This window comes from Podarcis vaucheri (genome assembly GCF_965113315.1).
Source record: "Podarcis vaucheri genome assembly, chromosome: 9".
NCBI classification, from domain to species: Eukaryota; Metazoa; Chordata; class Lepidosauria; order Squamata; family Lacertidae; genus Podarcis; species Podarcis vaucheri.
Window position 1 is genome coordinate 42196755 of NC_138767.1, and position 19041 is coordinate 42215795.

The 19041-nt window shown below is 39.6% G+C and overlaps 1 protein-coding gene across 2 annotated transcripts; it reads right to left on the reverse strand.

Moving 5' to 3' along the window:
- Positions 1–677: 677 nt before the first annotated feature.
- On the reverse strand, positions 678–18698 carry ASIC5 (acid sensing ion channel subunit family member 5). 2 transcript variants are annotated; one of them, XM_082237697.1, is made up of 10 exons: positions 13211–14203; positions 12357–12663; positions 11550–11781; positions 10205–10327; positions 9617–9766; positions 8628–8775; positions 6874–6930; positions 6078–6246; positions 3139–3230; positions 678–2234 (listed from the first exon to the last, which is right to left on the reverse strand). In XM_082237697.1, exons 1-10 carry the CDS (start codon positions 13248–13250, stop codon positions 2044–2046), a joined length of 1509 nt encoding a protein of 502 aa, XP_082093823.1. In that variant the 5' UTR covers positions 13251–14203; the 3' UTR covers positions 678–2043. The 2 variants fall into 2 exon arrangements, with proteins under 2 accessions (XP_082093823.1, XP_082093824.1); XM_082237698.1 differs by lacking the exon at positions 13211–14203 and adding an exon at positions 18664–18698 and having other exon boundaries at positions 679–2234; positions 12357–12706.
- Positions 18699–19041: the final 343 nt, after the last annotated feature.

The following is a 19041-nucleotide window of genomic DNA, read 5'->3' on the forward strand; positions in this document are numbered from 1 at the left end:
CCAGGACATCAGACTAAGAAGGCTCACAGCTCACCTGATCTTCCCCTTACTGAACACCATAAATGTGGTTTCACTGGACTGCAGTGTCAGCAGTGAGCACAAAAAAGTAGCTATGGATATTGTGTGTTTTAAAGATCATTCTTTACCTGAAAATATCTCATTTTATTCTGGAAAAAGAGAAAGCTAAGTAGGACATCTGCTGGTCATAAATTGCAATTAGGGATTCTCCAATCTAAAGCAAACACTCCCCCTCAGCTATTTATTTCCCTGTTAGGGTGTGGGTGAGTTGGCTGTCTATAACAATATATTTTAAATTCTATCTAACAAAAGGGTTTTTGCATTATGTGAAATGTTGCAGTCATGTCCTTTTAAAAAAAAAACCACTTTGATTAAAGTATTACTATTTTTATAATGTCTATAGTTTCTACTTTATATTATTCACTTGCTTCAGAGATTAATTTCCTAAAATTGTTGAGGTCTGGTTCTAGAGATCAAACCTGCTTTGAAGCAATACCCTTTGACTTGGAAGGCCTGTGCCCACACCACTATCTTCCATATATCTACCAAATCTCCTTAGGAAGCTTTTCAAGGATTTGCTGTCTGCAGTGCAAGGCGGAATGGGAAAACTGAAGCATTCCGAAGCTGGGTATAATGCTGCAATGCAATTCTAACATATGGAAGGACTTTCTTTCCAGAATAGAACACCTGCTTTGCATCCAAAAGGACCCAGGTCCAATCCCTGGTGTCTCCAGGTAGAGCTAGGAACAGCTCCTGCCTGAATCCCTGGAGGAAGCTGCAGCCGCCAGTGTGGACAATACTGAGTTATATGGACAAAAGGTCTGACTCAATATGAGGCTTCTAAGGAAAGGCAGGAGGAGAAAAAGGCAGCAAGTGGAGATGCCTGAGGTCCTATATCTCTATTGAAGCATGAGCACATAGCATTTAGCAGTGACAGAGTGATTTAGCTCCAAATCATTCTTCCTTCTGTGTAGACTCATGACCCACACCCAACAGCAAGCATTATTGGTCTGCAGTTTGCTATGCTAGTCCAGCTTGACTTTTGCATGCAAAAATTAGCAGACTATCCCAAATGAAGCAGAATTCACAGTGAATTATAATTTCAGTTTGCACTTTTATCATGTTCATTAGTACAGTCTTGCATCATCAATCATGCTCACATGTGCATATGCCTATTATGTGTTCAGCTGTACATCTAATAATCATGAATTTACTACATGACTACATCTCTTGCCCATCTTGACTACTGAATGAAGAGGAACTTCCTCACTGAAGGATGGAGGTAGAGGCATACTTTTGAACACCCGCTAGCCTTTAAGTGGCAGGATACACGGAAGATGTGTCATGCACTTTAGCTGTACAATTGCTCTCCTGATAAATACATCTTCAGAAATAAAAATGGCCATTTCAAGAACTATTAACATGGGCAAGCTCAGATGCCTTCATTTGAGATGAGAACCAAGGTAATTCATATTGAATCCTTGACCTCCATCAGTCTTGTCTTTGCCCATTTTGGCTCTTCCCCTCACACTTGATACAGTTGAGAAACTGCTGGAAAGTAGCAGGGTAGGTGGGGAAGGAAGCTACCACCCAGAGAGATAGCAATGGTGGAGGATCTTTCCAAGCTTAGGAGAATTCTAGGACACCTCACCCCACTCAGTTTTCTATGAAAGTTATCCAATAAAACTTAGAGAGAGTGAACCAATTATAGGTTGGGATGGGGGAATGTCATTTTGTGCACTCCAATGAGAATTAAGCACACCTACATCCCACTGACATAAATGTGGACTAATGTGAATTCTATTGTACACAAGGAAATTCTGTGTTCTCCGTGACGGTGCAGACTACCAGGATAAACAAGCCCTGCATTCATAAATACTTGCCTTCCCTAATATCTGTTTTCTGGACTTGCATCAGAGAAATAAGTGTGAACTGAATACTGTTTTATCTTGCATTATTTTCAGAAGGAAATGCCATTTACTGAAAAGAAAATTTCACCTTCTTCCATTCCCTTTCTGCAAGCCCTTAACATTCTTGTATTCTTCTTTTGTGTGTTTGTGCATTCTGATCTGTAGTATTCCAGTTGGGCACTTCTGGTGCTTTCAGTAGAAGAAAGACACACATCCAACAGAAGTTGGTGAAAATATATTCCACAACCTCTATGATTGTAATCATACTGGCTCCACAAAACAAACCAAGTTGGCCACCAACATCAGCTGTAATGAAAGAAACAGAGAGATTGGTCCAGAAATTCTGTGCCTCTATATTCTATCGACATTAGTATGATTTAATTCTATCTAAATGTGTTCAGGATTGGGATACTAGTCTTCAGTCTTGAAATCACTGACACACTGAGTGAAAGCCCTCTAATGAAATGGACTTATGTCATCACAATGGGACTTCCCCTTCCTATCCTCCCTCCTGTAATCCCAACATGGCCCCCAAATATGCTCCAGAGCATTCCAGAAAGCATTTGGATGGTGGGGCAGAGAGCAAGGGGAAGTCCCTTGCTGAAACAGAAATGTACTTGCACAATGCTGAATAAGATCCATTTCAAAACTGAATAGATTTTGTGCTTCAGATTGAAAAATACTCACCAGAACGACCGCTTCCGTTGTGCAACTCTGTTGAAATCTATTACTAACTTAAGTTCTACTGGTTTCTGTAGGCCCAAAGTGAAACTAAAATACCATACACACTTACCTACTGAACATAGTGGAAATTACTTCTAAATAAATATTATTGTGCTGTAGCCTAGTGTAATACAAGACTTGTTAGCAAACAAATAGAAACGTATTATATAGAAATACTGGGTGGTAGTCAACTGTTTTTTTACTCAGAGTAGACCCACTGAAATTAATGACCCTAACTTAGTAATGTTTATTGATTCTATTCTGAGTAAAAAAAATAATACTACCCACTAATTACTGCCCACTGTTAAATACCATCCGCTGGTAAAGATATTTATATCTTATGATCCAAATAATGCTAATTAAGAAAACAGTGATAGTGTGATGCAGCATAAAGTAATTATGTCAACAACTACTTCATTATTGTGATCACACAGAAATGTAGGGGGTGTTTTTTGTTTGTTTTTTTAAGTTCATTTGGGTCACTTACCAAGTAGTTCAGATACACTCAATGCCTTCTGCTGCCGGGTCATTTTGTAATTCAAATCATGATATCTAATGTCAATATATACAAGGTTACGCCTATGGATAATAAAGGCACACTTTTATTATGCAATTGTATTACTATTTATTATCATCATGATGATCAATCTAGCCATCACCATCTGCAGAAAATACTATTCATGCTTTAAACAAAGTAACAATAATCCGAAATCGTGGGGAGGTGGAGAGAACATAGAATTTGATTCTGCAGCACACTCAAGAGTGTTTTCATATGTTATAAAGTCAGCCTAAACAGTTCTTATGAGCCCCTGTGTCTTCTCATAAGAAGTATCCCAATGTGAAGAAGAGTAACTTCCAATGGGAAGCAGGCAACTCTTGTGCCTGGAACAGATTATCCAGGTAGGCAGGAAGACTGGATAATGTCCTTGGGATTTTTTAAGTACACATCTACAGGTTTTTTAAAAATATAATGTTTGGATATGACAAACAGATAAATGCCTGGGAACATGAATGTTTCATTTAGGTACATGTGCCAAAGAGATAAGGTCAGGAGAAACTCTGGGCTGAGTGTACACTTAATGGCAACCCTCACTGGTGCAAAATGTACTAAAATTCCTAGGATCACTAGATAACAATGAAAAATGACACCATTGAAATAGTATTTACTTACCGGTACTCAGTTCAAATGATTGCTGATGACCAGCTTTGAGTGCTTCACCCTGGCCTAGCTATTACTTAAATTCTGAGCTAATAGTTTTCTTTTTTTATGAACATTTAGATGGACCATTAAATTTTGTTTAATAAATCAATGTTAGGCAATCCTAGCTCTAAAAATGAAGGCTCAACTCACGTGAGCACTCCTTTCTTCAAGGACCTTCTCCATTTTAAACCTGTTGCATTATAATTACCATAATGACCCTGCTAATGGATCCCACAGTTTGGGCTTCCTGAGGTAGCTGAGGCAATACCACAATACATATTTGGAATAGGGCTGTAAATAGTTGAAACTACCTTTTAAAGTTTCTGAAAAATCAATGGATGACTATTAGTTAATTTATGATGTTAAACTCATTAATATGTTTGTTTGATCCTGACTGGTTAATCACTTGGGAACAGAAACATTTCCCTGTAATTTGTCATGCTTCAGTGACTAATTGCTAGATAGTACCCCATTTGTGAACAGTAATCAAATGTCAGAAGGAGTAAAATAAAAATGTTGTTATGAAGACACCATCGCATAGGGTGGGGAAGATCCATAGCATTTCTAACTTTCATTAAAAGCAGCTGCGATTTTGATCAGTGAAAGAAATGACAGTCACAGAACCAAGAAATTACACAAAATGAATGAAATGCCTTGAAAATCCCTGAAAGGAGAAGTAATCGGCTATAGAGTTAAACTAAATAACAAAAATCAAAAAGTTTAAGGAAAAATTAACCTAGAATTCAAGGCATTTCATTTGTTTTGTGCAATTTTGATCAGAGCAGTGGCAATGGGGGGCCATTCCTCTAGTCCCACCTGCTGCCAAATAGAGCTAATAGTAGATTAGAAAATGTCACAGGAGGAACAGAGTTAAGAACTTTCCCCCAATCCATAGCCTCCTCCAGCTCCATTAAATTAACAGTAGGGGAAAATGTGAGATCTAAGCACAGATCTTCTGTAGTTTGATCTTCACAAGATTAATATAACATAATCATTAATAAAACTGCTTTTAGTGTTGATAAAATCAGAGACCTTTCCAGTGATAATGAAGATAAACTAAAGAGTCCTCATCTATAGAAGAGTGAACTTTAAAATTTATATTGGATTATAAACATTTTTAAAGAGCCTGTGATTTATAAGCTTATGTTACCATAAATCTATTAGGTTTTTTCAAAGGTGACTCTGTGTTTTTGCTGTTGCAGGGCAACATAGCTACCCTTGCAGAAGTTATATATTTTTGCTTGGGGGGGGGGGTATTGGCTGAAGTGATCAGAGATCCCTGACTCAAAACGTTTTCAAAAAGTGCTGCTATATGTTTTACTTTTGGGAGATTTTATTGTTTAATATTGTACTATATTATAGTTTTGTACACACAGGTCCTGCTTACCAAACACAATGTGTTGCCTGGAAATCATTCGTTAGGCAAGCATTCACATAACGAGTCCACAATTTCCAAAGATTCCTATGGGAGCATTTCTAATCTGGATTTTTTCTTATCTCTCCCCTGCTTTTTCAATGGGTTCTTTCTGTAATGGCTGCAGGCAACCAGCAAAAGAAAGGCAAAGAAAAAACAATTGTCCTGCCAGCTGATTTGTCTGATCTTGCTTGCTCCCTCCTTGTCACCAACCAGCAAAGCATAAACAAGCAAGGAAGAAAGAAAGTAGGCAAACTCTGGCTGTCCAGATATCTGAATCTGTGGTGTGTATAGCAAGGTTTGGGCATAATTATTTATGTTTGGATAAGTGAATTTTCATATAGCGAAAAGGCAGATAGTGGGACTTGCATACCTTGTAGTTCTCCCAGTTTATTGTTTAAAGGTAAAGGGATCCCTGACCATTAGGTCCAGTCGCAGATGACTCGGGTTGCAGCGCTCATCTCACTTTACTGGCCGAGGGAACCGACATTTGTCTGCAGACAGTTTTCGCGGGTCATGTGGGCAGCATGACTAAGCCGTTTCTGGCGAACCAGAGCAGCGCACGGAAATGCCGTTTACCTTTCTGCTTGAGCGGTACCTATTTATCTACTTGCACTTGACGTGCTTTCAAACTGCTGCTTTAGTATTAAGCAGTATTTAGATATATGAAATAAATAATAAAATAGAAGCCATTGAATTATAGTAATTCTTTGGGTCCAACATCTCTTGAATATGTCTTCAGTTTGGTTAATAAAGGTTGCTCTTGTGTAAAACACATTTCTTACAGCATGACAATGAAGAAGAAAAGTACCTGATATATTCTGGATGTTTCTTCAGCTTTGTAGAAAGAAATTTCAAAGCCTTTTCACTTTCAAAAGTTGAATAGGAAATGGTGGTTGGATAATCTGTTTCCTCACAAGGCACAGGGCAAGTGGAATTATGTGTTCCTGCTGTACACAATCCTGCGAGCTCAATTTTATCTAAAATGGGAACCAATTTCAAACATAAATGCCCACTCTAGGCGACTTTCATGTTCACCACCATCTGCAAGCAGCCATACAAAATCAACAAAAAATAGATTGAGTTCATCATCCCAAGCAAATGAGTTAATAAAGCATAATAAATATTATATTATATTGCAGGATTTGGTGATAATTTGAATCTACGTCAGCAGCCTTACATTCTAAGTGGTAGAAAGATGGTAGTATGTGATTTCCCACTAAAAATAGGTGCCTGTATTTTACACTGAATTTCTTCAGCATTTGGAATTTATGAAATCAAACCAAAACTGTACAGATGATTGGAAGAGTACATTTAGAATGTTATTTATGGTTTGTATACAAATTTCAGCTGGGATCATTTAAAGTATTCTGAGAAAAATCAAGTCCTCTCCTTTCCCTAATAAACCGTTCCCAATCAGCAGAATATCCCAGGCGATGGGATTTACCCCTAAGCCTGACTGTCCTGGTGCAAATGATGCTTTTGTGTGACTGGGATTCCACAGGTTGGTAAAAATGTGAGACATGCCCCCACCTCCACTGGTCCAGCTGGTTGCCAGTTGCAGACGTATGAAACTGGCTCTAGTATTTGGCTTTGGCTTTACTTACACAGTTCAGGAGAAACACAATTGTAAAATTTGTCCAAGTCACATTCTGTGCCATTTCCTTTTCAACAGGTGTGAAGAAGAGGGAGTGGGGAAGGAGAGAAAAACACAAAGACAAGGGTATCAAAACACACATTTGAATCCATCTGTTTGGTAAGCCAATAATAACCAATAAGCAAGTGACCCCAGCAAGTAAAGCAAAGAATTCGATGCCTGTATGTATCAATCTGAAGCTCATGTAGAAACACTCATAGCACCTGGGGCTGCATTAATTTTACCCTGGCTTTTGACACCTGAGAAATATATCTTTAGTACCCATCCACTTAGCAATTTTAATGTTGTGTTTTTATATGGCTGTATCTCACCCCGGACACCTTTGGGCAGGTAAGAAATGCAATTCATCATCATATCATCATCATGACATCATCTGATGGTAGTATGTTAGGGACTGGATACGCAGAGCTGAACCTCTGGTGGGCAGGCTAGCTCCTTGATTCACCTATTGCCAACTCCTTTTCTCTCTGTTCCACAGGAGGACTGCTTGGGCAGAGACAGATCATTCTTGCTGAGAGCTTTTGAAAATAAGGTGAGGGGTACATGAGAGCTATATTAGACCCTTAGGCTGCAGGTGGCCTGTTTCTATCCTAATGGTTTCATTATTCAGCTGTCATTTATGCACGAGGTGATTCCTTAAGCAATTAAGGACTTATCTTTGAAACTAAGCTGTCTGAGACTACATTTCAATCCCTCCTCCTTATGCCGAGCAGCACTGATTGCTTCTGCTGGTTCAGCTGTCCTTCCTCTGGCCACCACTGATGGAGTGATATTTTTGTCACTCTGCCAGTGCAGAACATGCACCCTTTGAACATTTGGGTGGGTGAAAGGCATGTTGGTGGTATTCCTGCTAGCAGAGCCTGCCAGAAAGCCTCCAAATGGGCCATTCCAACTGCAGGGATGAAACTGAGCTGGCTCTGGATCCACTGGATCCCAAGCTGCTCTCCCAGCTGATATTAGCTGGCATTGGTCCTAATCTTGGCCTGGATCTGCAGTAACCTGAAGCTGATACAGGGATTGGGCCTGATCTGCCTGCCCTTCTGCCTTCTGCTACCATCGCCATGAGCAGCCAGGCTGTGGATGTGGCAGTACCTGCACCGCTCTGCAGAGGCTCAGAGGCAGCAGGAAAAAGTTCCAGATGCTCTGCCTGCACAGAAAGTAATCCATAAAGACTCTACAGCAATGTTATATGCTTGCATGCTGTGCAAGGGGAGCAGGGATGGGAGCACTAAGCCCCACCTCCCATTGCCCTACAAGTCAGGGAGGGTGAAAGGGTGAACCGGGGAGTTCTTTCTCCTTGTACTGTTAGGAACCCTGCACAATAAGGGTTCCAAATTGTATGAGGAGCTGCCATGAGTCACTTCAGACCTTTGCTTTTTTTCGCCCTCCCTGCTTGTGCATAGGTTTTACTAGTGAGCAGATAGCTCAAAATTGGCTAAAGGCAGTGCTTTTTTTTCTGGGGGGATGCATACCCCTAAACATTTTGGGAATCTTTGTACTTTGGTCCATTTACTGTATTTATTTTTCCCGATTAAACTATAAAATGGTGATTTTCTTGAGTCAAAATGAGAGTACCCCTAAACATTTTTAAAGAAAAAAACCAGTGGCTTAGAGGCATCCCCCCAAGCTGTTATCCGCACACTCTTGTTGGATTTCTTTGAACACTGCAAACAAATAAAGCAACTTATACCTGCCCAGTTATACCTGGGAGCATGAACGGTAAGCATCCACACTGGTTTTGAATATGGCGTGCCTTGCATTCTTGTAGGCATCCGTAGGTGCTATAGAGCTTGTGGTGCTGAAGTTTCATGTTTGGCTTGCATTCTCCCCAAGGGTATTCTTGAATAATTGTCTTGAATGAAAGAAATGGCACGACATAAGTTATATACATTGCTACTGTCAAGTTTTAATTGAACAAAAACCACCTCCATTCCCACCTCCACACATACACAGATTGCTGCAAAAGATTTGTTGTTGTTGTTGCTGGACCAGACCAATTTGAATTAAATTAAAAGACTTGGTAGTAAACTTGATTGTTGTTCTGCAGGGCTGCCCCCAGAGGACAGCCTGACCGGCCCCAGCTAGCTTCAATTTCTTCTGATTCAAGATGGATGCTCAGTGTGCAACTGAATGGGTAAGATTTTCTGGGTAGGAAGCTCTAGGTATACATTGGAGTTTGAACATAGAACTGAGCTGGAGTACTATATCAAATTAAATTTTTACTCTGCTTTTTTATCCTTCCTGTGTGCCTTGTCATTTTAAAGTCTTGCTTATATTTTAAAGTTGTCAATCATTAGGGGTTAATTGCTTTAATTGATTTTTAATATTGTAAAATATTATTATTATCAATAATGATGATTGCATATGCAGTTTATTGGACTTTAAAGTGGCTAGCCATACAGTAGTACCTCGGGTTACATACGCTTCAGGTTACATACGCTTCAGGTTACATACGCTTCAGGTTACAGACTCCGCTAACCCAGAAATAGTACCTCGGGTTAAGAACTTTGCTTCAGAATGAGAACAGAAATCGCACAGCGGTGGCGCGGTGGCAGCAGGAGGCCCCATTAGCTAAAGTGGTGCTTCAGGTTAAGAACAGTTTCAGGTTAAGAAATGACCTCTGGAACGAATTAAGTACTTAACCCAAGGTACCACTGTACTTCCATTTCTCTGTATCTTACTCTAATGCTTACCTTCACCTGTTGGATTGCAGCATGAGCATGCATTCCTACTGGGGTTGATATACCTAAACCATCAAATCGGGGAGGCGCTTTAGGTGAGTGGATAGCAAATGTGATGCCAACATCAACAAAACCAAGAGCAGGGTCGTCGGTGAACTCTGCCTAGGACACAAGGCATTGAAGGGTTACAGTAAAATTACAGAGGATAATTTTCAGATCACTGTCACACTGAACTGTGAATTGCCTTGGCAAAAAATTATCTACTACCATAATTAACATTAAGAGAAAAACAATAGTATACATGCAGCATTTTCGTTTTGTAATCCACTATGTATCACTTATCATCTGACTCTACATCAGATTTCACACCAATTCAAAATCTGTCAATGCAAATTAAGTTTCAGGATGCAGATTATATTCTAGGGCTTTCATAAGTTTTACTTATGAAATTTGACTTTGTGGGAAACTTCTATCATGTATGTATTGTTATTATTTTGCTTTGTTTTTAAAGAACTTGTACCATTATAGTGACCCACATGCCCTGTCCTTTATCATCAAGGTCTTGCGCTCGCATTGTAGAAACATTTTGAATATCTCTACCTGTTTGACATCGAAGAGCAAACTCAGGCCCCTTCCGGAGGCACTCACTCTTCTTTTTGCTGGAATGTTAATGTGATTAAAGGTGAAGCAGTTTCCATATTCAGTGAAGACATGCTCAAAGTTCTTCCATGAAGAAAGGAAAAGAAAATAAGAAATTGAATTAGCTCACCTAATATTAAGTAAGTATGTTCACAGAGAACTGTAGCTATAAAATTGGATTTATTTTGGATGAAAATGTGAAATGCAACCCATTTAACCTCTCGGCTGAACTTCCTCATAGTTCCTAGGGTTGTACCTGAGGTAAAAACTGGCCTGACCAACAGGTAAGGCAGAATGAGGAGGATGTCCCAGGCAGCTGATCTGGGGTGTCATGAAGGAACATCAAACTGTTATTTATTTATTATCATTGTATTTTTTATTGCCAGGTGGGGGAAGGAAGTCTATACCAGGTAACAAGCATTTTGATTGGTGTCCTGGGAACTATTTATGATTTTGCCCAAAGCAACAAAATGCCTCAGAGCAGTGTCTGTCAACAGTTTATTTATTTATTTATTCCATTTATTTATCCCACTTACTATTGAAAAGATCTGAAAGAGATTTACATGAATAATAAGTACAAGGCCCAGCAAATGATTCACATGACAAAATACACAAACAGTATCCACTTTTTTGGTTTTTGTTTTACATAAAACCAGAGGGCATTACAGTGCAGAATAATATAGAATTTCAAAGTACGCAACATATATACGACCATCCATACACTCTCACTCACCAGCTGTTTCACACAACCAATACAACAATTCACTATCTCAAACATTACCTTTGTCAACCATGCATACTCGAGAATATTACAACCTACATGTGAAGGGTTGTATGACATGTCTCAGCACTGACAGAACATTTGGAAAAGTGTATGAAGAATTCCTCCCAAAGAAACAAAACAATGAAGAATTCTGAGTGCCTTATTCCCACTTTAAAACCAGATCAAGTCATTCAGAATTTTAAAACATGGGATGAAATTCATAGGTGTAGACTTTCTGAAGCATCCTTTTGATTTTTGTCACATTAAGTTTTATCAAGCCTTAGACAAGCAATTACAGACCTATTTTCCAGTCTTTGAGGCTCACGATTGGTGGATGTCCACTGAGGAAATAAAATTCGTATCATCATCATAGTTCCCAACAAAACGTATTCAATCTAGTACTTTGTACATACATGCAGTCTCCTCTCCATATGAAAGTGATACATTCTAGATCTAGATTGTGATCACTAGATTGTGAGTTTCCATACTCACATGCCCTCACAATGTCTACGTTACCTCTGATAATAGAAACAAAAATATTACCTCTGGATAACACGGCTCCCCAAAATATTCACAATCCAACAATGTACTGTTGTTGAGATAGAACCCATTATTCCTTGTGAATTCTTTGATGCTGAAATTTTGATTCCCCTGAAGGAAGTCTTTTATCTCTTGGCCAAACGTTTCCCTAGTATCGAACAAATGTAGCACTCCCGACACTATGCTCCACAGGAAGAAAATGGCGCTCAGGTTAGCTACTGCTTGGGTTTGGAACCTGTGAGCATAAACCATAAAAGCAGGGTTAAGCCTGAATTCCATTCCAAGGTATAATTCCAAAGCAACTCTTAAAACTTTTAAAAGAAACAGAGTAAGGAGCCCAAGGCAGGTATGTGGTCATAGCATTGCATTTTATGGAAGACCTATGTATATTATATATACCTTAATAGAAAATCTAGCAGAAAGATAGGAATTATGGGGAAATTCAATTTAATTTGCATTTAAGGTGGGCTTATTTAATTTGCACCTTCCAACACAACATGTGAACCAACACAAATAGAGTCTTCCAAATTCACACTTTTCTGAATTTTGCAATGCAATTCTCCAGCCAACTAAAGTGCACAAAAATGTATATATTAAAGTGTATCGGTGAAAATAACATATGCATATAAAATTGTATATTAAAAGGTGTATGGAGGAATAATTTTTCATGAATTTTTCAGTAGAACTTAAAAAAAAATATCTTCACAAACTGATGTGTAAAATTGGACTGAAGATGGGAAGAATGAGAAACTGAGAGAAACCAAAATTAACACATTTGCCCATTCCTACAGGAAGTAAACGGTGCCTTACCTGTTCAGATTACAAAAAGTTACAGCAGGAAACTCTATGTTTTCCACATACTGAACTACCACCGATGTTGTTGTGGGCCAGCTGAAATAATTGGCGAAACGACTGCCGATTTGCCAGGCAACCAAACAAATGGAGCCCACGACCACTGCCATCCACAGTGCCTTACGGCTCTTGCTCCTTGTACGAACAATATTGTGCACTCCATGGAATGAAGTGGAAGTTGCAAATTCATAATCATACTTCTTCCTTTCTTCCAGAGACGGCAGTGGTTTTCTGGTTAAGTAGAGCCTGGCTTTTTCCAACAATCCTTAACATTTGACAAGAAGAAAAATTATTGGCACATAGGTTCCCTACAAAACCAAATGAAAAGGATGCTTCAAGGTGGATCCCAATGGCAGGGGGAAGCCATAATGCAGCATTGCCAGATTTAATTCATTTGTTACAGAGGTTTACATATCTAGAATATGATTCTAAGCTTTGAAATAAAGTATCGGTTAAAGCAGTAATGACAAACATTAGCATTTATTACTCAGAATTTTACAAGAAGTAGCACTAACACACATTTTCCCTATTTTAATGCATAGTGCATTGCTTTACTGTTTACTTCTAGATCTACATCTCAATCTTAATCTCAGACCAAGTACAGAATCTTACTAGACGTTACTGCGAAATGGTAAGTGTGCCTAGGATTGCAGCCATTATCTACTGATAAAATATGCTCAAAAGATGCATAAACTCATGCCTCTTTTCATAAGAAAAGCATTTGTATCTGCAGAAAATCTAAATCATCACCTCCCCAAAAGAATACCACACAGACAAGGATGCATAGCTTTGTAATAGCTACTGTTACATACCTCTGTCATGAAATCCACTTAATTTCCTAAGCTTCTCCATTGGGCATATATTATTTGAAAAGGAAAGTTTCGCTACAGAAGACTGGCAGTTAATAGCTTATATAAAATGAGGAAAGGGGTGGGGATTACATTTTATACACATCAAGAGGCAATTCACATGCCTCTGTTGCTATACTCATAGCATTTTTTAAAGTGAGCAACAGGATTCAACACAGATAATGTATGGCAGGCTAGATAAAAGTGGAGAATTCCTGGAATTTAAAAATAATTGAGTCGGTTAATTTTCCAAAGTAGCAGGATGCAGAGGGTTTATATAAAAGAGGGGACTTTTGAGCAATCAATGGGATTTTTGACTTCCCTCTCCCTCTTTAAATAACATACAATGGTATTATATGAACCGTGCTGCACATGCTGGCAGACTTATCTGTGAACACAGAATTTGTAGCTGCTGAAAATTAGCCAGCATGGTCATAGAGATGTCTCTCATTTAAAGGATATTATAAATAGATGATATCAGACCTTTAGCTGAAGAAACAGCATCTATTTATAATATCCTCTAAATGCCAGTTTTGGATGCCATGCTACCCAGTATATGGGGGTGGGAGAATGGGAGAGCAATCTTTGTCAGAAAATTATTGGCACAGTACTTGAACCTCTTTCATAACTTTATCTATCAATTAGGATAAAAAAAATAAAGGAAGCACAATAAAATGTTATCTGTCGGTGGCACATTACCCCTGCATGCCTCAGTACAAACCCAGTACAAGGTAGACAGTATTGCTCAAGCAGGGGTTGACAGATTGCTTCACATTTTCATCTTTGGTGGGACTCTCATAAAACTTGTTAATAATATAATTAAATGTTGTAATTGGGTGGAAATTTGACGAAGGTACTTGGTAGGATCGTAGTCCTCAAAGTTACCTTGGAGAATGAGATCTAATGAGTTTAACATTTGTTACTTATCTTGAAAAAATTGTTTTTAATAGGTCCAAAGTGCTTTTCTTTTCTTCACTCTCTGAAAAATCCACCTACAGTAGTACCTCGCAAGACGAATGCCTCGCAAGACGAAAAACGCGCAAGACGAAAGAGTTTTCCGTTTTTTGAGTTGTTCCGCAAGACGAATTTCCCTATGGGCTTGCTTCGCAAGATGAAACGTCTTGCAAGTTCTTGCAAGTTTGTTTCCTTTTTCTTAAAGCCGCTAAGCCGTTAATAGCCGCTAAGCCGTTAATAGCCGCTAATAGCTGTGCTTCGCAAGACGAAAAAACCGCAAGACGAAGAGACTCGCGGAACGGATTAATTTCATCTTGCGAGGCACCACTGTATTTCCAGAAAGCAAATCAAAAATTAAAGTTTATTTCCATTGATAACACTAGAGGGAGCACAGCACCGATGCACTGACAAACCAGATCTCTCTTCTGCTAATAGAGGCAAGGAACTGAGCAAAGTAATTTATTGATAGAGCTGATTTATTCAGCAAATGCTTCATTCTACCGAACAGCTTCATTAGTATTTGTGAAATGGTTTACACTGATGCCCAGACATCAGTAGCCTCATTACTGCCTCTCTGCACCTAATGTGTTGCAAAAGAGTCTCCTTGCTATTTAGCAAGATGAGATAGAAGACTGCTGGTTTGCATCAGAATTGCATGCAGTTTTGTTCTTTAGCAATCATAACCAAGTATAAAATGCAAAGTAACTACGGTATTCGTGGATCTTTCTGTTTCAAGGGAGTAGAATATGAAGCCAAGTTCAAGAGAAATATCTCTGGAGAGAATTCTGGGCCACGCTCTTTTAAGGCTGTGTCTATTGAAGTAGCAAAGGATGAAATGTTGGAATGCTAAAATGATGCAAGATATAAAGACAATGTGGCATCAGTGACATAGGTAAAAGGAGTATGTAACAAATGTTTCAAAAGACAAGGGTGAAAAAATTAGATTACACTGTGTCAAATATAAACAAAAGGATATATAAAGGGAAAAAATTGGAGACACAATGGGTTGAAATGTATAATATAGACCAAGATTTGAAAGAGGGTAAGATATTGCTGAACATGACTGTGTAAAAAGGAACACAGAAAAGGGAGACGTGAGGAAGTCAGGAAGAAGGGTTATGAAAATAATAAGTAAAAAATTGGATTTTATTTTTTTCCTTATGGTCCCCCCCCATTATCTCTTACCTTTTTATGTCTTTTACTGTATTTTGTTTTGTTTTGTTTTGAGTGTGATAATGTTGTTTCTTCTTTGGTTTGATTGGAAGGTTTGTTTTATTGTTTAAAACTTCAATAAATATCTTTTTTTTAAAAATGAAGTAGCAAAGGATGCCCCCCCAGGTTGCAGGCTTGAAGTCATGTCACGTAAACATATTTTTTAAGCTAAGAGTACTATTTTTTTAAAAAAACGCATCCTCCCCTGCTGCCTTTCTTTGCTACAAACTAGTTTGCAGTTTGTTAAACCTTGAACTCTATTCCTCCCACTGAGAATGAGTATCTGATTGGATTATTAATATTGCATAACTGCTATCCGTATTTGCTTAACCTTGAGTAAATGGATCTCCCATTTACTTAAAGCAGACTATTAATTACAAATGGAGGTTAAACGTAAAGGGCACTTTGTCTGCGGAAATTACAAAATGCTCAGGGAACATAGGAAGCATTTAAACTTAACCACAGAGTAGATATATATATATATATATAGAGAGAGAGAGAGAGAGAGAGATAGATAGATATTAATCTTTTTATGACAAAACATAACTCAAAATAGTCCATGCTGACTATCCAGATTTGATAATGGATTGGTCTAAATAGCCCATGAGAGACCCTGATAAATGCCCACTATTCAATGTTATTAATTTCTTTCTTTTCTTTTTTAAAAAATCAAAATCAAAAGGTAAGTGGAAGTGTACAAATGAAAGGATTAGTATGAGTTGCAAAAATGCAATTTTCACTGCGGTCAAGAAGTTGCCGGGATGCATAATAGTAAATTGCTCCAACAAATGTTGATAGCAGATGGAGACCTTTTAAGTTTTATCACCAGAGTATCCCTCCCTAGAATAGTATAGCTAATTTCACACATACCAAGCAGAAGGATGAAGAATGGAAAATGAGTACCAGATGTTTCTACCTAATGGGAAACTGAAAGAAAAAGGTATGTTGCAGAAGTAAATTAATATGTGGCTGTGAAAAGGAATTTCTGATAACGAGGCTCTGTTCATGGGACACATCCAGTATGACTGTATTGCACCCAGTGGCCATACTTTAATCAAAATTGTGCCTCCTGGGCCTGGGTCCATGTCCACACATTCAAGTGTCAGTTCTGATCAAAACTGTATGTGCATTTATACCTGTATGCACGTAGGCTTGACAGCATCTTTAGGCACCCCCCAAAAGAAGTGCTGTTGTCATCCTAAAATATACTCAGAACCTGAGGATGAAGAGACATGCAAAGCACTATAATTGGATAAAGCTAAGGAGAAAAGAAAGGTAAACAGAACAATCAGTTTAGGCACATCCAATGGAGTACTATGTACCTTTATATGTAAATTATTGTAACCAAGAGGCTCAGCCATCTAAGAACTTGACAAATGGGCCAAATTATCCCTTCAGTTTTCCCTCCTCCCACACCATTCTATTCAGTCCGTGTGCGCTGAGTCATACTGAAGTGCCTCAGTTGATTGTCACATTCTCCTTTCCTTTCCTTTCCTTTCCTTTCCTTTCCTTTCCTTTCCTTTCCTTTCCTTTCCTTTCCTTTCCTTATCAAATCAGAATGGCTTGCTGAAGCAGATCCTTTCACACTTGCACGATTCCAATATTCGCCATCTCATCTTCCACATTTGCCAACATAGTGCAGCTGTAGGCTCCAAACTGCTAAAGACGGACTGAAGCATGAATTTCTAAAGTAGAAATTAGATGGAAATTACATCCTATTCTGCCCACCCGCCCGAGAATGATTGCTTCAGATATAAAATTGCTGATTACTGTTCAAAACACTCAGGGCTGGCAGTCAAACCTCTGCCCCCCCCATAGGTTGCTCCAGCTCTCCAAACAGCTCTACAGTGTCCATGATCAATCTGAATCCTTGCACATGGACAGCGGCAGAGCAAGCCAATCGGGTGCCTGGGCAAGCTGGGGCAGGACACTCCACGGGTCCTCCAAGGAGCCTGCCTCCTCCTCCCACTCAGCCGCGCTACAGCTGAGGGGGAGGCAGTGGGCAGACTGTTTGGGGCAGCACAGAGCCTGCGGGCGCTGAAGCCACCGCGTGACTCCCAGGATAGATGAGTGGCTCAGGCGCGCTGTAGGCCCCGTGGTGAGTGCCGCCCAGCATTTTGTCACCCCCCTCAGCAGAGACACCCAGGAAAAAAACCGCCCCCACCACACACCCCTTTCTCTGCCAGTGCACATGGATCCCTCCGGAAAGGGGGCTACTGAGACCCCCAATAATAACCACTCCCAGCCCTGAGTACTATGTGATGTGGACTTGCTCTTTGCAGGGGATCTTGCCCACTGGACCCCAGAGATAGATGGAGAAAGGTAAGGGGCTGCTAGTTGTTGGGATCTCCTGTAACCACTAGGCCCCATTGTCATCCTCCTGCTTGTTTGCCTTGCAGACATACAACTATGGAGATGGAGGAGGAGGAGGAAGCTTTTTTTTCCTTTTAAACCATTTCTGACATTTATAGTACTATTCTAGGTATATCTATGTAGAATTAGCCCTACTGAGTCCAGGAGGACTCATAGGTAAGCATATATAGAATTGCTTCCTAAATTGCTTTCTGATAAGATAACGCTTCAACTGCCTTGATTAAAATGTACTAGGAGTTTTTACATTTCCCTAACACAGAGCTAGCATGTCTGCTATTGGTTTGACTAGAAGGAGGCTCCTTTCTCCATTTTCTGCTTAATGAACTGGTCAGACAAGAATGTTTGTTTTAGTTGGATGTCATCATAAACCGTGTGACATACGCAGACCATCCAATCAAGCATTGCCACGTTCAGAGGCTGAGCAAACTGGAGCTCAGCTCAGGGCCCACATTGCAAGGAGTGACCCAGAGCCAGCTGTTTGCTTTCTGCTATGATGCAATCGCAGCCACTACCAGTAAGAGGAGGAGAAGTAAGTTGCTTTCTAGCTCATAGAAACTTTTCATTTTTCATCACGCCCTATCGTGCGTTGTTGTGTGAGTGAACAAGCAATGAAAGATGGAGCATGTTCTGGATACCTCAGATGAGGGTAAAACTACACATCCTATGCAGTTTTAAGAATCTTTGTGAAATGTTCTCTCCAATGCTGAGGCTGACAGTGGTTGAGGGCAGGCAGGAGGCAGATGATGTTTCAAAGCCCTTTCTCTCTTGTTCAGCTTAACCCCTGGAAATCGCCCTTCAAGCTGCTCTAACCTTCTTGGGGGAAAAATATATCTGTAGTCCAATGCTATTTTTCTAGAAAAAGAGGTGCGGGAACTCACTATGAACTCCTCCCTTGTTTGCTTATAATGGCAATGGTGTTCACCTGACAGGCATTGAAACTGAGTTCTGGCTGGAAAAAAAAGCCCTGCTGAAGTCATGTCTTTTCTCCAGCAGGGGTAAAATCAGTTGGTTGTGGCAATATTCAGAGGAAAAATGGGAGAGGGTTACAAATCCCTCCCCCCCCCACAAATCAGCCATATAAACACAGCCTCAGGCTGCACGGTTTCCCCAAGCAATCATGATTCATCCCAAGTCACTGTAGCAAACATATGCAGAGCAAAGCCAAATGAACACAGTGAGAGCAAACAGGATGTACCCAGATAGGAAGCAAGGCTACAGCAAGCCTGGGATGCGAAGCCAGGAAGTGACCTTGGCAG

Coding starts and splice junctions, on each gene's coding strand:
- ASIC5 (XM_082237697.1), bottom strand. CDS start 13,250: ATGGAGAAGCTTAGGAAATTAAGTGGATTTCATGACAGAG. Junction 12,664..13,210: donor AAGTGGATTTCATGACAGAG/GTATGTAACAGT, acceptor TCAAATGTTAAG/GATTGTTGGAAAAAGCCAGG. Junction 3,231..6,077: donor AAACATCCAGAATATATCAG/GTACTTTTCTTC, acceptor TATTATCCATAG/GCGTAACCTTGTATATATTG.